Below are 23,094 nucleotides of genomic sequence, written 5' to 3'. Positions count from 1 at the left end.
TTGTTCCCGACGCACTCGCGCCTCGTCTGTTGCCTTGCGCACTCGCGCCACGTCTATTCCCTTGCGCACTCGCGCCACGTCTGTTGCCTTGCGCACTCGCGCCTCGTCTGTTGCCTTACGCCTCGTCTATTGCCTTACGCCTCGTCTATTGCCTTACGCACTCACGCCTCGTTTGTTCCCTACACACTTACGCCTCGTTTGTTCCCTACACACTCACGCCTCGTTTGTTCCTATTGCACCACTTTCAATCTCTTATTCCCTTGTCTATGCAAACCGGATTGCTGCTCCTGTTAATCTAACCGAAAGTTTTTCCTATCCTTTTCTCGAGGAAGACATTTTTGTTTTCCATTATTCTTCTAAATTCCCATGTCAGCACCTATGGCGTCACGGACCACCACTGCTGAAGAGAGAACCCTACACAGTTCAGATACCCTCAAAGGAGTGACAACAGCTATAAGCACACTCATGTCTTAAAAGACAGTACGAATCGATCTCTGAAAAAAACCGCAAAGCAGCATGCCAGATAATCGTTCGCTAACTGCGCCCCACGCGCAGCATAGCAATGCTCCTTTCACATTTTACTTATTTTGAGGTTATGTTTCTATCAGATTGCTTCAACCACCAAGGGGCCCTAAGCCTTAAGCAGCTGCTTAACTTGCTCACAGAGTAGAGCCACCCCTGCATTGATGTAGCAGCAGCTCAAATAACTGCAATCTCGGCTCGGACCTGTATCAAATCCCATTAAGACACTGTCCTAAAGAAGTGGGAGGAGTTTCAGCTGTCTAATAGAGTGACAATGTGACACTTGACATTATAACAGCTGCAGTGAGATGTTAGGGTAAAAATGATCCTTGTATTTTACTGTGCTGAAAAAGTTAACGTTTTGGGGTTCAGCAGTCCTTAAACATATGGTTTTGAATACCGGGGCTACAAATCCACCTGTGATTAAATGGAACTAAAATGAATGAAACTAAAAGCAATGTTACAAGTCCAAAATACTCATGTCACATGACTTACACAAGTTCCACTATAATTGCTGTTGCTTAATGAGTGCTGCCTGAAAGTATCTTCCAAAGAAAGTAATACTAAGCTTTATATACTGGGGGAAAAGAAACTTATATAATATTGTCAGATAAGGCAGCCTACAGTGAGAAACGTTTACATTAAAGAGCATTCAATGACAGCATGGATAAAAGAATGATGTGCTGTAACCCATAGCAACCATTCAGATATCAGCTTATATCAATCTAGTGAAGTCAGTCTAATGAAAGCGAACGTATGATTGGCTACTACAAGTTACAGTATGTATTTTATATGGCACACTTTATTAAATAAGCCCTAATATATGTTTTCTTCTCAGACAGCAGAGACATTTATCATTCAGTCATGTACATCACCCACCTAGTGCAGTCATTAAAGATCTCCTTGCAGGGGCTCTGCTCCAGCCGCTCCTTGCATTCATGTACGGTTTCCTGAGGTATTTCCGGCAAATGGGCTGCAGACTGCCAAATAAAATACAAGAAGAAATGAGCGAATGAACGTATAATATACAACTTTATCAACTATCAAGCTGTTCGTATCAATACATTGAGCACATTTTATAGAATGCACCTATGCGCTCCATTATACGTACAACTTTTTTTTACGTTGCGGACTATAGCAATCCACAAAGATATTTCATTCTAAATAAATACATGGCAATGTGTAGTTAGCTTACATTAAAGTATACAATTTTAAGACAGTTCTCCTGCAACCACTGTAAGGCTATTTGGTGATCCGGTCATTATTGGGGACACCAAGGAAGGCAAGTGCCTTGTACCCTTCGGCAGAAGGCCTCACAAACAGATCATGTGATCAGAGGTTTTCTCCTGTCAGATTACACTTTAATAGTTTAGGGCGATTGCATCAGGGGAAGGTGGAGGGGTGGCGGTTGAGACAGGTGCAAACTATTTGCCAATTTGGTTGAAAAGTGGATATTTCTGGTCAATTTATAAAACTGGGTGTTCAAAAATGTAAGAGATCCACTTACAAATAGGAGGGACAATACCGCCTATTGTATGTGAAGTGAAGATTGCTTAGGGTTAATACTGTTGTAGGTACAGTCAGTGCTTTTTTGTCATAGAACTCATCGGAACTGAGTTCCGGCACCTTTTTTAAAGGATTTTCCAAGTTTTAAATGTCATTTTTGAACATTTGATGTTTGGTCCGCGTGGACTTGGATCGGCCCGTCTAGTGTAGCAGGTCGGCGGCAAAATAATTCGACTGGTGCATGCGGGCTGCTTGTGTGTCGAGTCCGATGCGTGCGTACTTCGTCCGCGCTGGTTGTGATGGCGCTGCTCAGCTTGTGATTGGTCGTGTGGTCCCTCGCTGAGAGATTACTGTGGGCAGTGACCGTTATGTTTCGTTACACAACTGACGTGTGTGGGTGTGTGTACAGTGATTGACTGTGTGATGCGAGTCCGGTACCTTTTTTCTTACAATAAAAGCACTGGGTACAGCTATTACCAGACCACAGGTGCCCATAGCTGGCAACTTGCTCAATTAGTAGTGAATTAGCCAGGAAGGGCTGCGAGAGTGCGGAGTGCCAGGGACAGGGATTATCAAGAGAATGAGTTAAGTCTATCGTAACCTCAAACACGACCAGGTAATTTCATTCACTGCCCATACCCCTGTGCTGCACACAGACATTAATTTCTAGCCTCACATACACAGCTCATATTTAAGTACGAGTGAGATGCGGATTCACAGCCCAGTACAGGCAATGTGTTTACAATGTGCACTTGCCGTATGCTATAAAACTGCAGGGATCCTGTGGGAACAGGCGGAACTGCAACTAGCGGTGTGGCTTACACAGTTAGTTTACATGCTGGCAGGCACTGCCCATGCCACACATAATCTACCAACTCTTTCCAACCAAGAGGGATGATTATATCAATGTATACACACACCTGTCAATATTTGCACTGCAAAAGATACCCAGTGGCCCAAGTACAAGAGAGCTGAAAATCAACACCAGCAACTATTTTAACCCCTCGGTTGTAAATTGTACAAGTGTATTCATTTCAGCAGTTGCATGGAACGTAGAACTCTCTGACAAGTGGGGACATGACCGTCATTTTGCTGGTTAAAAATAAAACAAATCTGTAGCACCAGGTGCTGGCTTCAGTGTAATGGGTAAAGGTGATCCCCACCACCCAAATCAAAAAAACTTTAACTTTCTTTTTTGAAAAAAATAAAATAAATTATTTGGACCTATCAAACGCCAACGAAAATGGGCAAGGTAACGCCATGTTGGAGGCATGCCACGTCTATTGGGGGCACGCCAGGCACTTCTGAAGTCTTAGGCCAACCCTCCTCCCCTCTCCTACAGAAGCTTTGAATTGCTGCATATAGCAGTGACTGTGTGTGTGTGTGATAGGGGGGGAATATCCCTCCCAAATTCCCAGGAGACGGACAAACCGCGTTGCACTACTTTTCTAAATTACTCCAAAATGACACTGGGCGCAACGGAATTAATACAAACAAAATAAACGCTCAACCCATCTACTTACTAGAAGGTTACCATCATTTTATGACTAATAAACTGGTATTATCAATATATTCTACGTTCATTAATTACACACAGTGCTGTTTAGTACACATAGCTCCTGCAGACGTACCCAGTAGCCTGGATGATCGCTGCTGGTGCTCTTACAAGTATTACAGCTCCCTCGTGTCTTCTCACAGGTCTCCCTTACAACGAGTTACATGGGAGTAAACAAGGCCTCAAGCCTGACATTGCCTCGCTCATCTGTAGAAGGTATGTGCATTTCTGAGCAACTATTTCCATCTAAGGAAACCCATAATAAATTGGCACAGGCTTCAATCTGGGACAATCCCTGAGTTTCACGTCTTCATAATAAAAAAAATAAAAAAAATTAACTAAACATCTCCAGAGAGTGAAAAAACAAATGCCAGTTAGAGAGAGGAAGGAAGGGAGTGGCATAACTAATGTCCAAGAAACAAAGGTTGGTAAGGACACAAAGAATAAAGCGACTGCATAGACTGACGTAGCAGCCAGATACGTTTACCACGATTGCTTTGTAGAACCTCAGGACAACGTCGTCCTATCAGGGTAACACTGTAGGCTGAGGCTTCAACAGTAACTCCACGGTCTATAGACCCGGCACGTGTCTGGAATTGCTGAGGAATTATTCATTTACTGTAAGAATCCGGTGTTTACAAGTGTTAGGGCAATGACCATAAAGCCACAAATAATATCTTTTACTTTATATACAATGCGCAGAAAAGCAGCCAGATTGTTTTTGTCCCTACAAGGGCCTGAATCTAACTTTTAGTGTCACAGTCACAGTCTTTAATTAAAAATGATTAACAGAAAAAAAAAAAAAAATGTTCTGTCCAACAGACAGACATCTCCTTCAATTTCCTAAACTATACTAGAAACATGTCATTAAGAACTCGATGAGATGCGGTTTTTGCTGTACACCATTTTTTATTTTTTAGAAATGCCACCACCCTACACTGTGATTACTGTTCTCCAAATCTGCTCTACTTTTACATAGAACAATCCTTTATCGAAGATGCTCAGAGATTATTGGTGTTTGTCCCTGCCAGTCCCGTTAGACTATCCTTGTCCCGTCGGGATGCCCTTTGTGCTGTTAATCTCTCCTTGCGGAGTCGGTGAGTCTCCCTGTCCTGTTGGTTTGTCTGCTCCTGACAGCGAGTTAATCTATTCTACCAGAGTTTGCCTATCCAGTCTCTCCTTGTCCTGTCGGTGTCTGTCTGCTCCAGTCAGTCAGTCAGTGAGTCTGCTCCAGTCAGTCAGTCAGTGAGTCTGCTCCAGTCAATCAGTGAGTCTGTTCCAGTCAGTCAGTCAGTGAGTCTGCTCCAGTCAGTCAGTCAGTGAGTCTGCTCCAGTCAGTCAGTCAGTCAGTGAGTCTGCTCCAGTCAGTCAGTCAGTCAGTCAGTCTGCTCCAGTCAGTCAGTCAGTCAGTCAGTCTGCTCCAGTCAGTCAGTCAGTCTGCTCCAGTCAGTCAGTCAGTCAGTCTGCTCCAGTCAGTCAGTCAGTCTGCTCCAGTCAGTCAGTCAGTCAGTCTGCTCCTGTCAGTCAGTCAGTCTAGTCTACCAGAGTTTGCCTATCCAGTCTCTCCTTTTCCTGTCTTGGTAGAATAGGTCTATGTAGTAAACAGTCCATTTCTGGGTGTTTAAACCATTATTTCTCCAAGGCAAAATTTTGTACCTCTCTCCTTATACATTTTCCTCCCATAGTTTCTCTCCCAGTGTATTTCATTTCCCTACTTTTGTTGGAAGCTCATTTTATACCTGCGACATGAATGCTAATCTGGCTGTTCCTTAAGATCTCATTGCTGGACACCATGATGGAAGATTTTACTAATGGAGACAATCATGGGGTCATGTAGGTCAAGAGGTGACTGACATTGGTACTTCATCCCTCTCAGATTGATACAGGGTGATGGTCTTACCCCTGCAGGCTTATAGCGCAACTTGCAAATGTTGGTAACCAGGCAGAGGAAATATACAATATGCATGGGATTTGGATAAGCTGTGTTTAGTGGTGAGAGCGCCACACTTTGTGACAAGACCCTATCTGTGGCCAGGGCCTTAGGTGTCAAAGTGGAGCACAGTGGCTAAGTGGTTAGCACTTCTGCCTCACAGCGCTGGGGTCATGAGTTAAATTCCCGACCATGGCCTTATCTGTGTGGAGTTTGTATGTTCTCCCTGTGTTTGCGTGGGTTTCCTCCGGGTGCTCCGGTTTCCTCCCACTCCAAAAACATACTGATAGGTTAATTGGCTGCTTTCAAAATTGACCCTAGTCTCTCTCTGTTTGTCTGTATATATGTGTGTGTGTGTGTGTGTGTGTGTGTGTGTGTGTGTTAGGGAATTTAGACTGTAAGCTCCAATGAGGCAGGGACTGATGTGAATGAGTTCTCTGTACAGCTCTACGGAATCAGTGGCGCTATATAAATAACTGATGATGATGATACAAATGTGAGTCTGCTCCTATTATATGAAACATCTTGTTTTTAGCATCTATATCCTCGGTATCTCCCTTTTCACCACACATATGCCTTACCAATCAATGTAATGAGCATATGGCATGTGAAAAAAACTGCCTACATTTAATGGCCGATACATGTTAACACAAGTGACATTATTTTACCCAGGTGTTCTAAAAGTTGGTACAAACTAGTCCTCAATCTCTGAGCTCAATTCCTGATAAATGGTCACAAATTGAATAAAACAAGGGTTAAGCTATATATAAAGCTATACAAGGTAACGTAATCAAAACAAATAGGTGATAAAAGTAACAGGAAACTTTTTTCATGAACACCACATATTAACAGGGGGAAAAATTCCTAAAAAACACTTTCTGCAGGATCTGTGCGTTGGTAGCAATAAAAATGCATGTGGTAAATAAAAATCCTTCTCCATGGAGAGCCAGCGACCACAGACATCTGTCAACTTTTATTTTATTCCACTCTCACAACACATCTATTACACTGGGCTTCCCCCAGTGTTTGTACAGTATAGCCTTTCTACCACTTACCACTTTGTGTTTTTTTGGCACTTTGCATATATGATGTGGGTTGGTTTGGCAATTATCTTTCTAATAAATTATGGAGGAACAGAGTAAACTGATTTTTCCCCCCTCAGACATCTGACCTACATTTTGTGGGTTGTTACCATCTCATGAGAATGCAGCCAATTTGTGGGGGCCGATTCAGTGTTCATGAAACTAACAAACCACTATGAACCATTGTCATCACTTTGTGCACTCAAGTGAGCACCAGTTCAGGCCCCAAAATGGCTGCACTCCCGTGAGCACCAGTTCGGACCCCAAAATGGCTGCACTCCTGTGAGCACCAGTTCGGACCCCAAAATGGCTGCACTCCCGTGAGCACCGGTTCGGCACACAAAATGGCTGCACTCCCGTGAGCACCAGTTAGGACCCCAAAATGGCTGCACTCCCGTGAGCACAGGTTCGGCAAACAAAATGGCTGCACTCCCGTGAGCACCGGTTCGGCACACAAAATGGCTGCACTCCCGTGAGCACCGGCTCGCCCCCAAAATGGCTGCACTCCCGTGAGCACCAGTTAGGACCCCAAAATGGCTGCACTCCCGTGAGCACCAGTTTGGCCCCCAAAATGGCTGCACTCCCGTGAGCACCAGTTTGGCCCCCAAAATGGCTGCACTCCCGTGAGCACCAGTTTGGCCCCCAAAATGGCTGCACTCCCGTGAGCACCAGTTTGGCCCCCAAAATGGCTGCACTCCCAGCAATGTAACCCATAGCAACTATCCCTTTTTTTGACTAGCAAACAATAGACTGACCAAAGTTAAAAGTCTGATTGGTTGTTAGGGGTCATTAGTGTTGTGTATACTTGTCAACTTTTAACTTTTGAGGTTCAGGAGATCCCGGAGGGGAAGGGGGGGGGGGCAGGCAGAAGGGGGGCACGCTCAATTGCGTAATTTTGGCCCCATCCACGATGACGAAATAGTCATTTTGTTGTGAGGGCCAAGATGACATGATTCAACACAAATATGTGTAGGCTCCCATCTTGGACCGTATGCAGGAGAATTGTAGGCCGGTATGGTGTTGTGCACATCATATTGTGATGATCATCAGGGTTGGCAGTCGCTCTGTACATAAGCGGCCTATACAATTGTAGTTTTACCACCTGCATGTGCTTCCCTACAGCTTGAGATAGCCAAACAGAGTGGATGGAGAAACATTTACCTCCATTGGAGATGTAGCTGATGTGCTGTGTTCTTGTATAGGCACAGCCAGATCTCCACACAAAGCAATTTCAAGCATACTTGGCCAACTCTCCCGGAATGTCCAGGAGACTGCCGAAATCCAGGTAGCTCTCCCGGACTCTCCCAGGAGAGCAAGCAATTACCCGCACCCTGCCTACTTCATAGTGAAGTGGGCAGGATGGAAGCCTTGATTACGCGATTCACCAAAATAACGAGATTTGACTGTGCCCCGCCTCACCTTCCTGACCAGGATCTCCTGGACTTTTAAATTATTGAAGTTGCCAAGTATAATGCCAAGTCAATAAAACACATTAAACCATTAACCTGACATTTTTGCAACATTATCATTATCAGCTATTTATATAGCGCCACTAATTCCGCAGCGCTGTACAGAGAACTCATTCACATCAGTCCCTGCCCCATTGGAGCTTACAGTCTAAATTCCCTAACATACACACACAGACTAGGGTCAATTTGATAGCAGCCAATTAACCTACCAGTATGTTGTTGAAGTGTGGGAGGAAACCCACGCAAACATGGGAAGGACATACAAACTCCTCACAGGTAAGACCATGGTCGGGAATTGAATTCAGTGCTGAGAGTCAGAAGTGCTAACCACTAAGCCACCGTGCTGCCCATTATAAACCACTACACTATCCAATGAAAGCGCAGAACACACAAAAACATTATTTCATGACCATATTTAAAAGCCAATGGCTGATGTTGTTGGGTGTGTAAAATCTAAATATTAAAAAAAATATATATATGCAGCAGCAAACTGTAAAATAAAAGCTAGAATATAAGTAAAGGAACCCAATAACTTGCTGCCTGTTTTCAGTATCTCAACTAGTGATACTAAACACTTCTCATTCAAATTCCTTATAAACTATAAATGGTCTTTAAAATTCCGCAGAGAGCTGCAAGTCGCCTTAAACTGGAAGAATGCAACATTCTTAGTCAGGCGCTTTGACCTGCGAGTGCCAAACGCACACAGCATGATCCTCTCCAATTACCTGTGGACTATTTTATTGCAGGTTTTGGAATTAGTCATTTAGGACTGTATTTTATATCAGGGAGGAACTACAGTTGCTGAAGAACCAGAACCTTGAACTGAAGGTGACCTTTATAGAACTATTTTATGTAGAATATTCATATTAAATAAGACCCCTGCCTTAACCGTAATCCCAACATTCCAGGATTCTGGGTAGCTGTATGTACCTAAGTGACTAACACACGTAGTGCTCCCAGACACAGAGGGACTATATTTTGGAGGAGAGGATGACAATTTGGGGATAAAATAAAATGGTTACACTACAAAGTGCACGCCAGTAGGCTTGTGCATGGTTTTATGGTATAATACCAAATAATTGCTTGTTCTTTATTATTGAAAGGAAATTTGCCTATATTTGCAGATAATGGGCAGCACGGTGGCTCAGTGGTTAGCACTTCTGCCTCACAGCACTGGGGTCATGAGTTCAATTCCCAACCATGGCCTTATCTGTGAGGAGTTTGTATGTCCTCCCCGTGTTTGCGTGGGTTTCCTCCAGGTGCTCCGGTTTCCTCCCACACGCCAAAAACATACTGGTAGGTTAATTGGCTGCTATTAAATTGATCCTAGTTTGTCTGTGTGTGTTAGGGAAATTAGGCTGTAAACTCTTCTGGGGCAGGGAGAGGATGTAAGCGAGTTCGCTGTGCAATTAGTGGTGCTATGTAAATAGCTAATGATGATGATACACCGGGAAAAAGTTTAACAAAAAATGTCATTACGAAGTTCAACTTTCTTCATTAGAATCCATCTTCATTACATTAAACTCTCATTTTTCACCTAAACTACCGCTCGATCTAGTCTCATTTATTAATCACGGGAGTGAGGTTATTACATCTGTCACTTTTGTATGCTTGTTTAGTTTTGTTTTTTTTGGGCTGAACAATACCTAGAAATGTGGCTCTACCCAAAAGTGCAATTGGGAGATCCAAAATTCCTACCATTGAGTAGAAGCAGGAAGGTCAGGTTAGTTTCCTAGCACATCTGACCAGCCAGATAATTCCAGTCCTTGTGTAGGGAGGAAGAGCAACAGGGACGCCACCTTTCTCCTCCACCGCCTGCTCACATATATGCCATTATTTTACAGGTCACAAGATAAACGACTGTTTGTTGGTCAGATATTGCAAAGAGTGTGCATATCTGTGTACGCTCCCACGATCATGTTTAATCGTAACAAAAATACATTGCATCTGATGATTTGGTTTCATAAGCTTCCTAAAAATCACCATCATGGATGGAACGATGTTGGGCAAAAGGTGGAAGTGTGTACGCACCCACGACCAAAGAGCTTTTCACCAGATAGTTACGCACAGATCTGAAGGCAAATGGGGTAGGTATGTACACGTAAATCAGCATGATCATCTGAACTTTCAGTCGTTGGTAAAATCGTTACAGAAATCGCATCTGCAGTCATTTTCTGTAGTGTGTACCCAGCTTAACAATAACTATGATCATTAAAGCCAGCATACATAAAACACAAAAAAACGATACTGCAGAGAAAACAAGGACAAAGAGGGATATTTATGAAAATTAAAGCAAAGGAAAAAAGTGTGCCCAACAATAAGACTTTCTTAACCGCCCTCGAAAATGACACGTTGTGCTTTGTGCAAGTATTGGAAATGCCCCACCAAAAAAACATTTGAAACAACTTTTGCTTAACTTTCTTTCCTTGAAAAACGGGGGCCGCTGCCCAAAGGCAAATCATCAATGACTGCTATAAAATAACAAATTCCGTAGGAGTTTGGACAAATATAATATAATAAATAAATAAAATAAAAAAGCGTGAAAACTGATCTATAAACAGCACATACGATCGAGGAGATCAATCCAAATAGGTTTGCAGCTTTAAATTGCCACAAAAATGTGCTCCCAGCATATAGGAGAAGTTATGCAATCAGCATTTCTGAATCGTTTATTTTGCTGCTATTAAATGTATTGCGCTCAAAGAAAAAAAATAAGATTGAGCACCAAGACTTTGTGAACGCTTTTGCAAACCACGTCAGATATTATAATGTACTTCAAGAATATTTATTTTATGAACACAGAATGGGACGGCAAAGTACGTCATATCAGCCAGAGTGGAATGTACTCCAGATTACAATATAGTATTCCTATACATATATACATTATTTTGTTTTACTCTGCCAGGCCGTGTACAAGCAATTACATCCTCCAATTAGTACAAGAGAAAATATATTATCCGAATGCTGCAGTTAAAAATGTGTTTGCATCTAAAAGAAAGAAAAAAACATACAACCTACACACCTACCACAATCTGCATTTTCTTTGCAATTTGTCTTTTGGGTAATAGTTTGAGAGCTTTGATTTGGAGCCAAACTTTGAAAAACACACTCAAAACTCATTTCCTGTTGCTGTTGTACTTGGCCAAGAACATCTGCTTAAAATTTCTGAAGACTCGGAGCACAGAAGCGTCACCATCTTTCAATATGCAGAGAGTAGTAAAGAGTAGTTTGAAAGTGCTCCGACATCTGCATAAAGACCGGATGAGAACTATACTTAAATCGCTTGCCGCACCACTATGTTATACATCTTTAGTAACCATGTCCACACAAGGAGAGAAGTTCATGTAGTTCAAAATGACGTGACCACAAGCCCGACAACCTACACTAATTGTTACACTGAAGTTTTTTGGTTTTGGTTGTTTTGTTTTTTTTCTATTTCACACAATAGGCCCAACATGGCCACAAAATGTGGACCACAAATGACCACATGCGATACGATTGGACGCATCCAGCAAGCACCCTGGTTGGCTCCCGACCACATCAGAGCCTGTGAGGTCATTGCTCAGCAGGATAAATGTGCCAGTGGTGATGGAGTTGTTCAGCCCAATTAGAAAATTACCAGATCTGTGTAATTGTGTCCAGATGTGGTGGTTTGTTGACAGCTTAATGCTGTATACTTGAGATGTTAGTAGAGGTGGAGAAATGTGCTGTCCGTTTTACGGAAGTGGATCTATTTCATTAGGAAACCATTTCATAGTCCTCTTCGCTGTCCCAATTAACCACTGTCACGGTAAATACCGCAACGGCGCACCGCAACGGCGCACCGCAACGCTGATGCTATAAAATAAACGGATATTATTTAAGCTATATCCAGGGTCAGCCTTGTTTCCAGTTTGATGTGACAAGTGAGAAAAGCCAGCTCTGGCTGAATATAAGTGTCCAGGGCACCTGCTGAGTATTATCAATTTAATTATAGTCGTTTCGGTGAATGGAACAATTTCACTATGTGAAAAGAACTAGAAGCACGAATGGATGTGTAAATAGGTCTACCCTTCTCGAGGCGTGAAGTCTTTAGCTTGCCATGTTACGTGACGTACTTAGGGCTGAGGGACATTGAGGGTCTGGAAATCCCCCCAGCTAAGAAATGTTGGCAAAAACATATTTTAAAAATATGCAGAGCACTTCCATTTACACAGTATATTTATGCCGTTACATTCTATACGCCACCAGCGGCAGGGCGTTACGCTGTTACATCCTATACGCCACCAGTGGCAGGGTGTTATGCCGTTACATACTATACGCCACCAGTGGCAGGGCGTTACGCCGTTACATTCTATACGCCACCAGCGGCAGGGCGTTATGCCGTTACATACTATACGCCACCAGTGGCAGGGCGTTATGCCGTTACATACTATACGCCACCAGTGGCAGGGCGTTACGCCGTTACATACTATACGCCACCAGCGGCAGGGTGTTATGCTGTTACATACTATACGCCACCAGCGGCAGGGTGTTATGCCGTTACATACTATACGCCACCAGCGGCAGGGCGTTACGCCGTTACATACTATACGCCACCAGCGGCAGGGTGTTATGCCGCTACATACTATATGCCACCAGCGGCAGAGTGTTATGCCGTTACATACTATACGCCACCAGTGGCAGGGCGTTACGCCGTTACATTCTATACGCCACCAGCGGCAGGGTGTTATGCCGTTACATACTATACGCCACCAGCAGCAGGGTGTTATGCCGTTACATTCTATACGCCACCAGTGGCAGGGCGTTATGCCATTACATCCTATACACCACCAGTAGCAGGGCGTTATGCCGTTACGCCGTTACATCCTATACGCCACCAGTGGCAGGGCGCTAAGCCGTTACATCCTATACGCCACCAGTGGCAGGCCGTTATGCCGTTACGCCGTTACATCCTATATGCCACCAGTAGCAGGGCGTTACGCCTTTACATCTTATACGCCACCAGTGGCAGGGCGCTACGCCGTTACATCCTATACGCCACCAGTGGCAGGGCGTTATGCTGTTACATCCTATACGCCACCAGTGGCAGGGCGTTATGCTGTTACATTCTATACGCCACCAGTGGCAGGGCGCTACGCCGTTACATCCTATACGCCACCAGTGGCAGGGCGTTATGCTGTTACATACTATATGTCACCAGTGGCAGGCCGTTATGCCGTTACATACTATACGTCACCAGTGGCAGGGCGCTACGCCGTTACATACTATACGCCACCAGTGGCAGGGCGCTACGCCGTTACATACTATACGCCACCAGTGGCAGGGCGTTATGCCGTTACATACTATATGTCACCAGTGGCAGGGCGTTACGCCGTTACATACTATACGCCACCAGTGGCAGGGCGCTACGCCATTACATACTATACGCCACCAGTGGCAGGGCGTTATGCCGTTACATACTATACGCCACCAGTGGCAGGGCGTTATGCCGTTACATACTATACGCCACCAGTGGCAGGGCGTTACGCCGTTACATACTATACGCCACCAGTGGCAGGGCGTTATGCCGTTACATACTATACGCCACCAGTGGCAGGGCGCTACGTCGTTACATACTATACGCCACCAGTGGCAGGGCGTTACGCCGTTACATACTATACGCCACCAGTGGCAGGGCGTTACGCCGTTACATACTATACGCCACCAGTGGCAGGGCGTTATGCCGTTACATACTATACGCCACCAGTGGCAGGGCGTTATGCCGTTACATACTATACGCCACCAGTGGCAGGGCGTTATGCCGTTACATACTATACGCCACCAGTGGCAGGGCGCTACGCCGTTACATATGCCGTTACATACTATACGCCACCAGTGGCAGGGCGCTACGCCGTTACATCCTATACGCCACCAGTGGCAGGGCGTTACGCCGTTACATACTATACGTCACCAGTGGCAGGGCGTTACGCCGTTACATACTATACGTCACCAGTGGCAGGGCGTTACGCCGTTACATACTATACGTCACCAGTGGCAGGGCGCTACGCCGTTACATACTATATGCCACCAGTGGCAGGGCGTTATGCCGTTACATACTATATGTCACCAGTGGCAGGGCGTTACGCCGTTACATACTATACGTCACCAGTGGCAGGGCGCTACGCCGTTACATACTATACGTCACCAGTGGCAGGGCGCTACGCCGTTACATACTATACGCCACCAGTGGCAGGGCGTTATGCCGTTACATACTATATGTCACCAGTGGCAGGGCGTTACGCCGTTACATACTATACGCCACCAGTGGCAGGGCACTACGCCGTTACATACTATACGCCACCAGTGGCAGGGCGCTACGCCGTTACATACTATACGCCACCAGTGGCAGGGCGCTACGCCGTTACATACTATACGCCACCAGTGGCAGGGCGTTATGCCGTTACATACTATACGCCACCAGTGGCAGGGCGTTACGCCGTTACATACTATACGCCACCAGTGGCAGGGCGTTACGCCGTTACATACTATACGCCACCAGTGGCAGGGCGTTACGCCGTTACATACTATACGTCACCAGTGGCAGGGCGTTATGACATTCCATTTTTAACACATTTAAAAGGGCCAGGACTTTGTGTCTCTTTCGATAGGAAGTCAATCAATGTCTCACCCTGGGCAGTCACTATACAGAAACCCTAAGGCACGCTGTGTTTTCACAGGGGATTGTTGGTTTAACATCTGATTAACTGGCTTAACGCGTGTATTTTCACCATTACCCTCACATGCCACTGAAAGCTGAAAACATCTCGAGAGCGTGATTCATCGCCTTAAGATTGTTCACGGGATTCCTGAAACCACACAGCAGCAGAAGTGACAGCTGGGCATCAATAAACACCTACTGGTACTTCCAGCTTGTGGTGAACGAAAACCACCGACCTCTCTGTCAATGTCAAGGGCAAAAGCCTCGGAATTTCATATTTCCAAGGATACACAGCCCTATTGTTAGGTCTGGTGCGGTGTATTCTGTAGTGTACAAAATTCAGCAATGCAGAAGTTGCTACATGACAACAGGAAATACGGGATGACCGTACATGTGTAAGGTAGTCGCACACATACATAGTTATTTAGTCTTTACTCTAATCACTTGCACGTTGTTTAGTGTATGTGCAGCAAACAATAAATGTCAAAACAATCACTGAAATCATTTACTTTGCCCTCCAAACTTCTGTCCGTGAAATGATCCAATTGAGGTTTGTAGTTTAAAATCCGTCACATAGTGGGAAAATTAATCTGGACTTACCCCATTGTTGAAGTAGGTGTCCAAAACTTTGAGACCATGGTCTTTACGCTTCTCATCAGAGGCCACCTCGTATTCCGCCTACAGAGAGGAAAAATGCAAAACAGAAACTTAGAGCCAATAATAAAAAAAACAATTAAGAGATCTTCGCTTTCAGCCATGGTCAACAAAACAGACACAATGAGAAAGAAGAAAGAAGTATGGACCATCTCTGACCTCCTTGGTAGAAGTTCAAAACAAAATGAGACTGCTCCCCCCCACCCACATCACACTCCTCCCCCCCCATCTGTCCAACACCTGCAGTGACAAAGGTGTCTGCAACGTATTTCAGACCGACACATGGCTGCAGTGGAGTATGTTTAGATTAGAAAGCCAAATGTTGACTAGATATATACAATCCCTTATCCCTACAGCTGGGAGAACAGGCTGTCACGCTGTACAGACACACAGAGAGACCACAGCGTACTCTATAACGGACCGCCGCGGGTTCCGTATGAGGTCATTGGAACGCTGAGAACCACACAAGGTTACTGCGGACAACACAGACAATGGATTCTACAATACATTACATTGACAATGCATATAGAAATATTGTTTGTAAGAGCTAGGGGGGCTTAGTGATGTCTTTAACACATCATTCATTAAAAAGAATTCACTGAAAAAACATATTATAACAAAGTAACTGCACTTCTCCTCCTCCCATATATAACATAATAATATAACCCACTAGCGTAAATTAAAACGATGTTAGGACTCACTAATGAGCTCCATGACTACCTCCGAGGTGGCATCTAATTCCCCCAAAAACTTACCAATGAGTTATAGGATTTGTATAATACACAAGTTCTAATAAAAAAACCCATTTAATAACAGATCTATAAGGCACAGACATTGCCTGGCAGCGGACGCGGGCTGGGCCAGCAAATTTTAGCCCGAGGGGGGAAAAGACTGGGCTCAGCGGCCTATTAAATACATTTTTAAAGGGAAAAAAAAATGCAGCTAGCCCAGTGACTCAGGCCAAGGTAGCCCACTATGGGCCCGGCTCCTGCCTTGCAGAGTGACACACTCAAATCTCGTTACCATTTTGAGGACTCTTGGTCTATTTATGCTTCTCCCGGAGCCCATGAAGACGGCATTACATAGGATTACTATGGTAATCCTGTTGCTTTGTTCATAACATTGCCACAGTACATTTTTTTTTAAGTGTGAACAAATATTATTTACAAAAATGTGAATGGACCAGGATCATTAGCATGTATTACAACATAGAAGACATGAAATTCATTTCATACAGAGGTGTGTTTGACACCACAATCTTCAATCCGAGCCGGACACCAATAATTTGTGCTGATGAAGACCCTGCTCATTCTACTATCCAACTCTGTCTGTATCCCCCACTGCCACATGCAGCCCTATTTTGATTGGTTACAGGTTGTTCTATCCTGCCAATAACCGGGGACAACCAGATGTGCAGTAGATGAAGGCTGATGTTAGAAAGCTTCTCTGACCTAATCACCCTTACCCCTTAATGCAATATAATGTTTATCTAGAGATGGAGAATACTCATAACATGACCAGACCACCCCATCCCCAACACTTGGCCCCAAATGTCAGATCCAGTAATGGGACCCATGAACGGTTTTGTTCATTGCAGGCCCTGTGATCAATACAAAGAGGATTCACACATAAACATTGGTTGTACTATATAGAATTGTCACCTTGTTTGAAGGTGCTTACATTAGGTAGACTTAAGATAACTAGATGCATTCACGTGAGGGTAATTCTCTGGGATTGGTCTAAGTGGGTAAAAAGTAACAATGGGAAGTATTACAGAAATGTATTTTTTGCGAGTTTATTTTAAACGCAAGTAAAGTAATCTATATCAATATGTTATCAAAAGAACTTAATTAATTCCAGGTGGAATAAACGTAGTGTGAAACCACGAAAATGGGTCAACTCTTGAAAGGGTTAAACACTTCATGACCAATCATGAAGGTGTTGATCCTAATAGCAGTGCTAATTTATTTATAAGTAATATTATGATAAGGTTGCCTATTCAGCCCTTTCATTAGGAACAACTACGAAATGACACAAATTCAGAGATAACCCGAGATCCCCCGATCCCGATCAGCCAGCCACAGAACCTATCATCATCAATTTATATAGCGCCAGCAAATTCCGTAGCGCTTTACAATTGGGAACAAAAATTAATAAGACAATACTGGGTAATACATACAGACAGGCCCTGCTCGCAAGCTTACAATCTATAGGACCTTTGTCATTTCATGTATATTCTTTTTTTAACGTATTATCTATATGATGCTATCTATACAGAATTCACTTTTTGCGCTAGAGGGGTGCATAAGAGACTCACTTATGACACTAGTTGGCTAGTTAGGCTGTGTACTTGTGGATATCTGTTCAGCTCACTGTGTGTGTATGCCACATATACAATGAAAAAAACAGGGTGAACTAATGGCACGGTAGCTCAGTGGTTAGCACTTCTGCCTCACAGCACTGGCTCATGAGTTCAATTCCCGACCATGGCCTTATCTGTGAGAAGTTTGTATGCTCTCCCCGTTTTTCCTCCGGGTGCTCCGGTTTCTTCCCACACTCCAAAAACATACTGGTAGGTTAATTGGCTGCTAAGAAAATTGACCCCAGTCTGTCTGTCTGTGAATTTAGACTGTAAGCTCCAATGGGGCGAGGACTTCACTGATGTGAGCAAGTTCTCTGTTCAGTGCCACGGAATTAGAGGCGCATATATATATATATATATATATATATATATATATATATATATATATATAGTAATAATAATAATAATAATAATGGCTTAAGACAGTGGATCCCAAACTTTCTCAGTTTGAGGCACCCTTAGGGTCTCCATAATTATTTCAAAGCAACCCTAAGCCAAAATAGTTACCAAGTAGCCCCCTGACTTGCTTACTACTGGCCTTGGCTGAGGAACCCCTGTTAGATCACCGTGGCACCCCAGGGAGACGTGGCGCACAGTTTGGGAACCACTGGCTTAAGAGAATGACTAAAGATGGCCGCACTCCAGTCAACACATTAACTCTACCGAACTCTGTATAGGAAAATCAGAAAGATTCAGATGCTTGGTGAACTGACCTGTGTATGGCCATCATTAGTTATTTTCCTAAGCAGACAGGGTATTAGTGCAGTCTGATAACGAAAACATGCGTTCAGATACAGCCATTTTCTCATCTCACCGTCCGTCTTGACCAACATCCATTAGCGCCTGTTGATCGCAAATCAGTGGTTTCTCTGGGCAGATACACGCTGCGATTTGTGGCCAGTTAAGTTTAAAATATCTTAGTGGTGAACATCACAGTGTGTATGGTCACGTTTATCCACCAAACACACTGCAGCATCTGACATAGAACTTTCGAAAATTGCCTTCTAGAATAAATAAATCGTGGCAGTCCGTGGTAGCAGCGATTTCAGTAGTATAACCAGCTCTGAACTAGCGAGGATATCTCCTGAGAGATAACAGACTGCGCTTCGTCACAGGACAACGTGTTTTGTGACTGAACGTTTGAGTGATGTTAAAAGAAATGCCCCCGAAAAAATGTGCAGAGAGGCCAAACTCCTGGAGAACATCCAGTCCTCGGCTGCCGAGAACACATAAGACCAGCATAATTACAATTTCTTGACTAAATCTACAAAGCTAATAAACATATGCTGAATCATTAAATAACCGTTCAAGAAATGTTTATGTAGCTCAATGTCTTCACAGAGGCAAAGCAAGACATTGAAGGGACGCAGTGCAAAGAGTTCCGTGGGCGACTTCACTGCACGGAATTCTAAGTGACAGTAAGAGAAGCAAATAAAGGCAAGAAAAAAATAAATATATAAAATATATAAAATATAAAATTACTAAATGTAAATAAAAGCAAATAAAATAAGGAAAAATAAAAATTTTTATTTTGAAAAGTATAAACCAGTGAAACTCACTCTCCGTATCAATATAAGAATACAAATACTATAGCACACAAGTATATACTATAGGAGCTGGGCTACGTAATAACTAAACGGAGGGTGGTTTTCTAAACAATTAAACTTGCAATCTACCCACACACGTTATATTTTTTAAAAAAAAAAAATATATTATTTAAGTATCAATATTTGTTAAATATTTACACAATATTTTCCAGTGTGCTAGAGGAACAATAACTGAATAAAAAAAAAAAAAACAAGATACATCAGAGCGTTGACACTATGGGGCATATTCAATTGACGGCGTGATCGCCGAAAATCCCGCCCTCCAAAAATATTACCGTTAATACGGTAATCCTGTGCGGGAAAAACCGTTAATACGGTAATTTACTCTCTGGATTTCAGCTCGCAGCTCAGGGAGCTGCGAGCTGAAATCCAGCGAGATATTACCGTATTAATGGTAATATTTTTGGAGCACTGGATTTTCGGCGATCCCGCCGTCAATTGAATATGCCCCTATGAGTATGAAGGGAGGGGGTGAAGAGACTGAATTAGGGAGAAGAGGGTTATAGGAAAAGCAGGGACAAAGGGTCTGGCCCAAGGGTGCCACATCAGGTCCTACTAGAAATCTTTACAGTGACATTTGGGTTCCCCCAAAAGACCACATGAGGGTGGAGGAGAGTCATTAACCCTGTTTTCGCAGAGTCAAGTTGTTTGAGCCGGCGAAGAAATGTGAAAAGTGTCCCTGATCTCCAACCCCCTTACACACGTCAGAGTAGGAGAAGGTCCTTCATTGACATGTAAAGTCAACCTGCGTTGCCCATTTTTGTGGATCCAACCACATTAGGGGCTAGATTTACTAAGCTGCGGGTTTGAAAAAGTGGGGATGTTGCCTATAGCAACCAATCAGATTCTAGCTTTCATTTATTTAGTACCTTCTACAAAATGACAGGTAGAATCTGATTGGTTGCTATAGGCAACATCCCCACTTTTTCAAACCCGCAGCTTAGTAAATCTAGCCCTAGGTGTTCGTGTGTTTATATACCCAACACACTGTATATCTTCATGTTGAGTTCCAATGCTGCTGATTTTCATTCAACAAACATTTTTTCCCCAAAAATAATATTGGTATAGTTGACGCTTACTCATGAATAGATGAAATGATGTAGGTAGTTTTCCGAAGAGATTAGATACTTAATATCTCACATAGAAGCGTTTACTGCCATAAGTAAAGTCTACCGTATTCTACTCACCAACACAGATGGACAAACAGGGCGTATAAACTACACTTCAGTTATCTGTATTGACAAGCAGAGGATCTTCACACAGCATCATTTAAGAGATATTTAAACACCAGACCAAGACACACTCTACTGTACTATAGACAGAATGGAAACAAGAGCTCACATTCTTTAAACCCTTACTTACCAGTGACAAAATAAAAGAACTGCGAATTAATAATATGGAGGCTTTCTACAATTGTAATATGAACATCAGTTTCTTTCACTCCATCTCAATTATTGGTGGCATATTACTGGGCACGGCTATTATTGGAGGTATATTGATGGGTATTGCTATAATGGAAAGCTTATTAATGGGCTACTATGGACTACTATGAACTTCGACAGTAATGGGAATTACTAGTGGGTAAGTAATGTGCATTACCGTTGCCGAATTACTGGGCACTATACTTACTTCTGACATATTATTGGACATCAAGGGACCATTACTGCTACTGCTGGCATATTCCTTCTTATTACTAGTGCTACCGCTGACATATGTATTACTGCTACTGTTGGCATATTCCTGGGCATTACTAGTGCTACCGCTGACATATGTATTACTGATACTGCTGACATATTCCTGGGCATTACTAGTGCTACCGCTGACATATGTATTACTGATACTGCTGACATATTCCTGGGCATTACTAGTACTACCGCTGACATATGTATTACTGATACTGCTGGCATATTCCTGGGCATTACTAGTGCTACCGCTGACATATGTATTACAGATACTGCTGGCATATTCCTTCTTATTACTAGTGCTACCGCTGACATACGTATTACTGCTACTGCTGGCATATTTCTGGGCATTACTAGTGCTACCGCTGACATATGTATTACTGATACTGCTGACATATTCCTTCTCATTACTAGTGCTACCGCTGACATATGTATTACTGCTACTGCTGGCATATTTCTGGGCATTACTAGTGCTACCGCTGACATATGTATTACTGATACTGCTGACATATTCCTGGGCATTTCTAGGCTGGCATATTCCTGGGCATTACTAGTGCTACCACTGGCATGTATTACTGCTACTGCTGGTATATTCCTTCTTATTACTAGTGCTACCGCTGCCATATGTATTACTGATACTGCTGGCATATTCCTGGGCATTACTAGTGCTACCGCTGACATATGTATTACTGATACTGCTGGCATATTCCTGGGCATTACTAGTGCTACCGCTGACATATGTATTACTGATACTGCTGGCATATTCCTTCTTATTACTAGTGTTACCGCTGACATACGTATTACTGCTACTGCTGGCATATTTCTGGGCATTACTAGTGCTACCGCTGACATATGTATTACTGGTACTGCTGGTATATTCCTGGGCAGTACTAGTGCTACCGCTGACATATGTATTACTGGTACTGCTGACATATTCCTTCTCATTACTAGTGCTACCGCTGACATATGTATTACTGATACTGCTGGCAGATTCCTGGGCAGTACTAGTGCTACCGCTGACATATGTACTACTGATATTGCTGGCATATTCCTGGGCATTACTAGTGCTACTGCTGACATACGTATTACTGCTACTGCTGGCATATTCCTGGGCATTACTAGTGCTACTGCTGACATACGTATTACTGCTACTGCTGGCATATTCCTGGGCATTACTAGTGCTACTGCTGACATACGTATTACTGCTACTGCTGGCATATTTCTGGGCATTACTAGTGCTACCGCTGACATATGTATTACTGCTACTGCTGGTATATTCCTGGGCATTACTATTGCTTCTGGCGTATTATTGAGCATTACACCGCTGTACATTTTCCTGGGAATTACTACGACTGATATCAATGCATTGAGCATCACCTCTAGCGTTGGCATACTCTGCCAGTGCCGTTTGGTGGTTCACAGGTGCCGTAGTCAAGTTCATCAATGCTGGAGGTTCCCAGTGACCACAGTCGATCCCTAATGCATACAGGTCTACTGCATGTAAAATACTAATACAATATAATAAAATAAATAAATAAATAAAACTGAAAGACTTACCACAGTATCCAGAAATTCAATGCACCTTTTCAGCTCCGGTCGGGTGTCGCAAAACTGCCTGAAGAGAAGTCTTCCTATTGGCTGCTTCTCACACATATTGTAGTCTCTTTCTAGGGAATAAAGCATCAATAAGAACTTAGAACAACGTTCTAGCAACCAGAGCACCAATCGCACTGCAGCTCATTTGTTAATAAACTTACATGATTGGTTACATAATACGTAAGTGGATAATAATACATACATTTCACTAATCTTATGTATAGATTCACTGTATGTCACACCGTCATGTTCAGAAACACGCCAAGTGACCGGCTTCTTACTAAATACACCACCGTTACTTTTAGAACATATTTTCATGTAGCATTGCTACACGGACCTATTAGAGCAAGTTAGGCTTACGTAATTAAAAACGTTTAGGCTTTATACAGATGAGAATAGCTACTGTTTTCTGATTGGTAATATCAGGAGAACTAAGCAGGATTAAATACT

The 23,094-nt window shown here is 43.3% G+C and overlaps 1 protein-coding gene across 4 annotated transcripts in view; it reads right to left on the bottom strand.

Moving 5' to 3' along the window:
* The window catches only part of GRK4 (G protein-coupled receptor kinase 4), a 161,736-nt gene that overhangs the window by 36,706 nt on the left and 101,936 nt on the right, over positions 1-23,094 (bottom strand). For all 4 annotated transcript variants that reach the window (XM_075194343.1, XM_075194344.1, XM_075194342.1 and 1 more), the window contains 3 exons: positions 22,606-22,715; positions 15,344-15,421; positions 1,402-1,502 (listed from right to left, as the gene is read on the bottom strand). In XM_075194343.1, the coding sequence (XP_075050444.1) occupies positions 1,402-1,502; positions 15,344-15,421; positions 22,606-22,715 (289 nt within the window). The remainder of the gene's footprint in view (positions 1-1,401; positions 1,503-15,343; positions 15,422-22,605; positions 22,716-23,094) is intronic.

Source organism: Mixophyes fleayi, chromosome 1, assembly GCF_038048845.1.
Source record: "Mixophyes fleayi isolate aMixFle1 chromosome 1, aMixFle1.hap1, whole genome shotgun sequence".
NCBI lineage: Eukaryota > Metazoa > Chordata > Amphibia > Anura > Limnodynastidae > Mixophyes > Mixophyes fleayi.
This window is presented reverse-complemented; position numbering and strand designations above follow the sequence as displayed.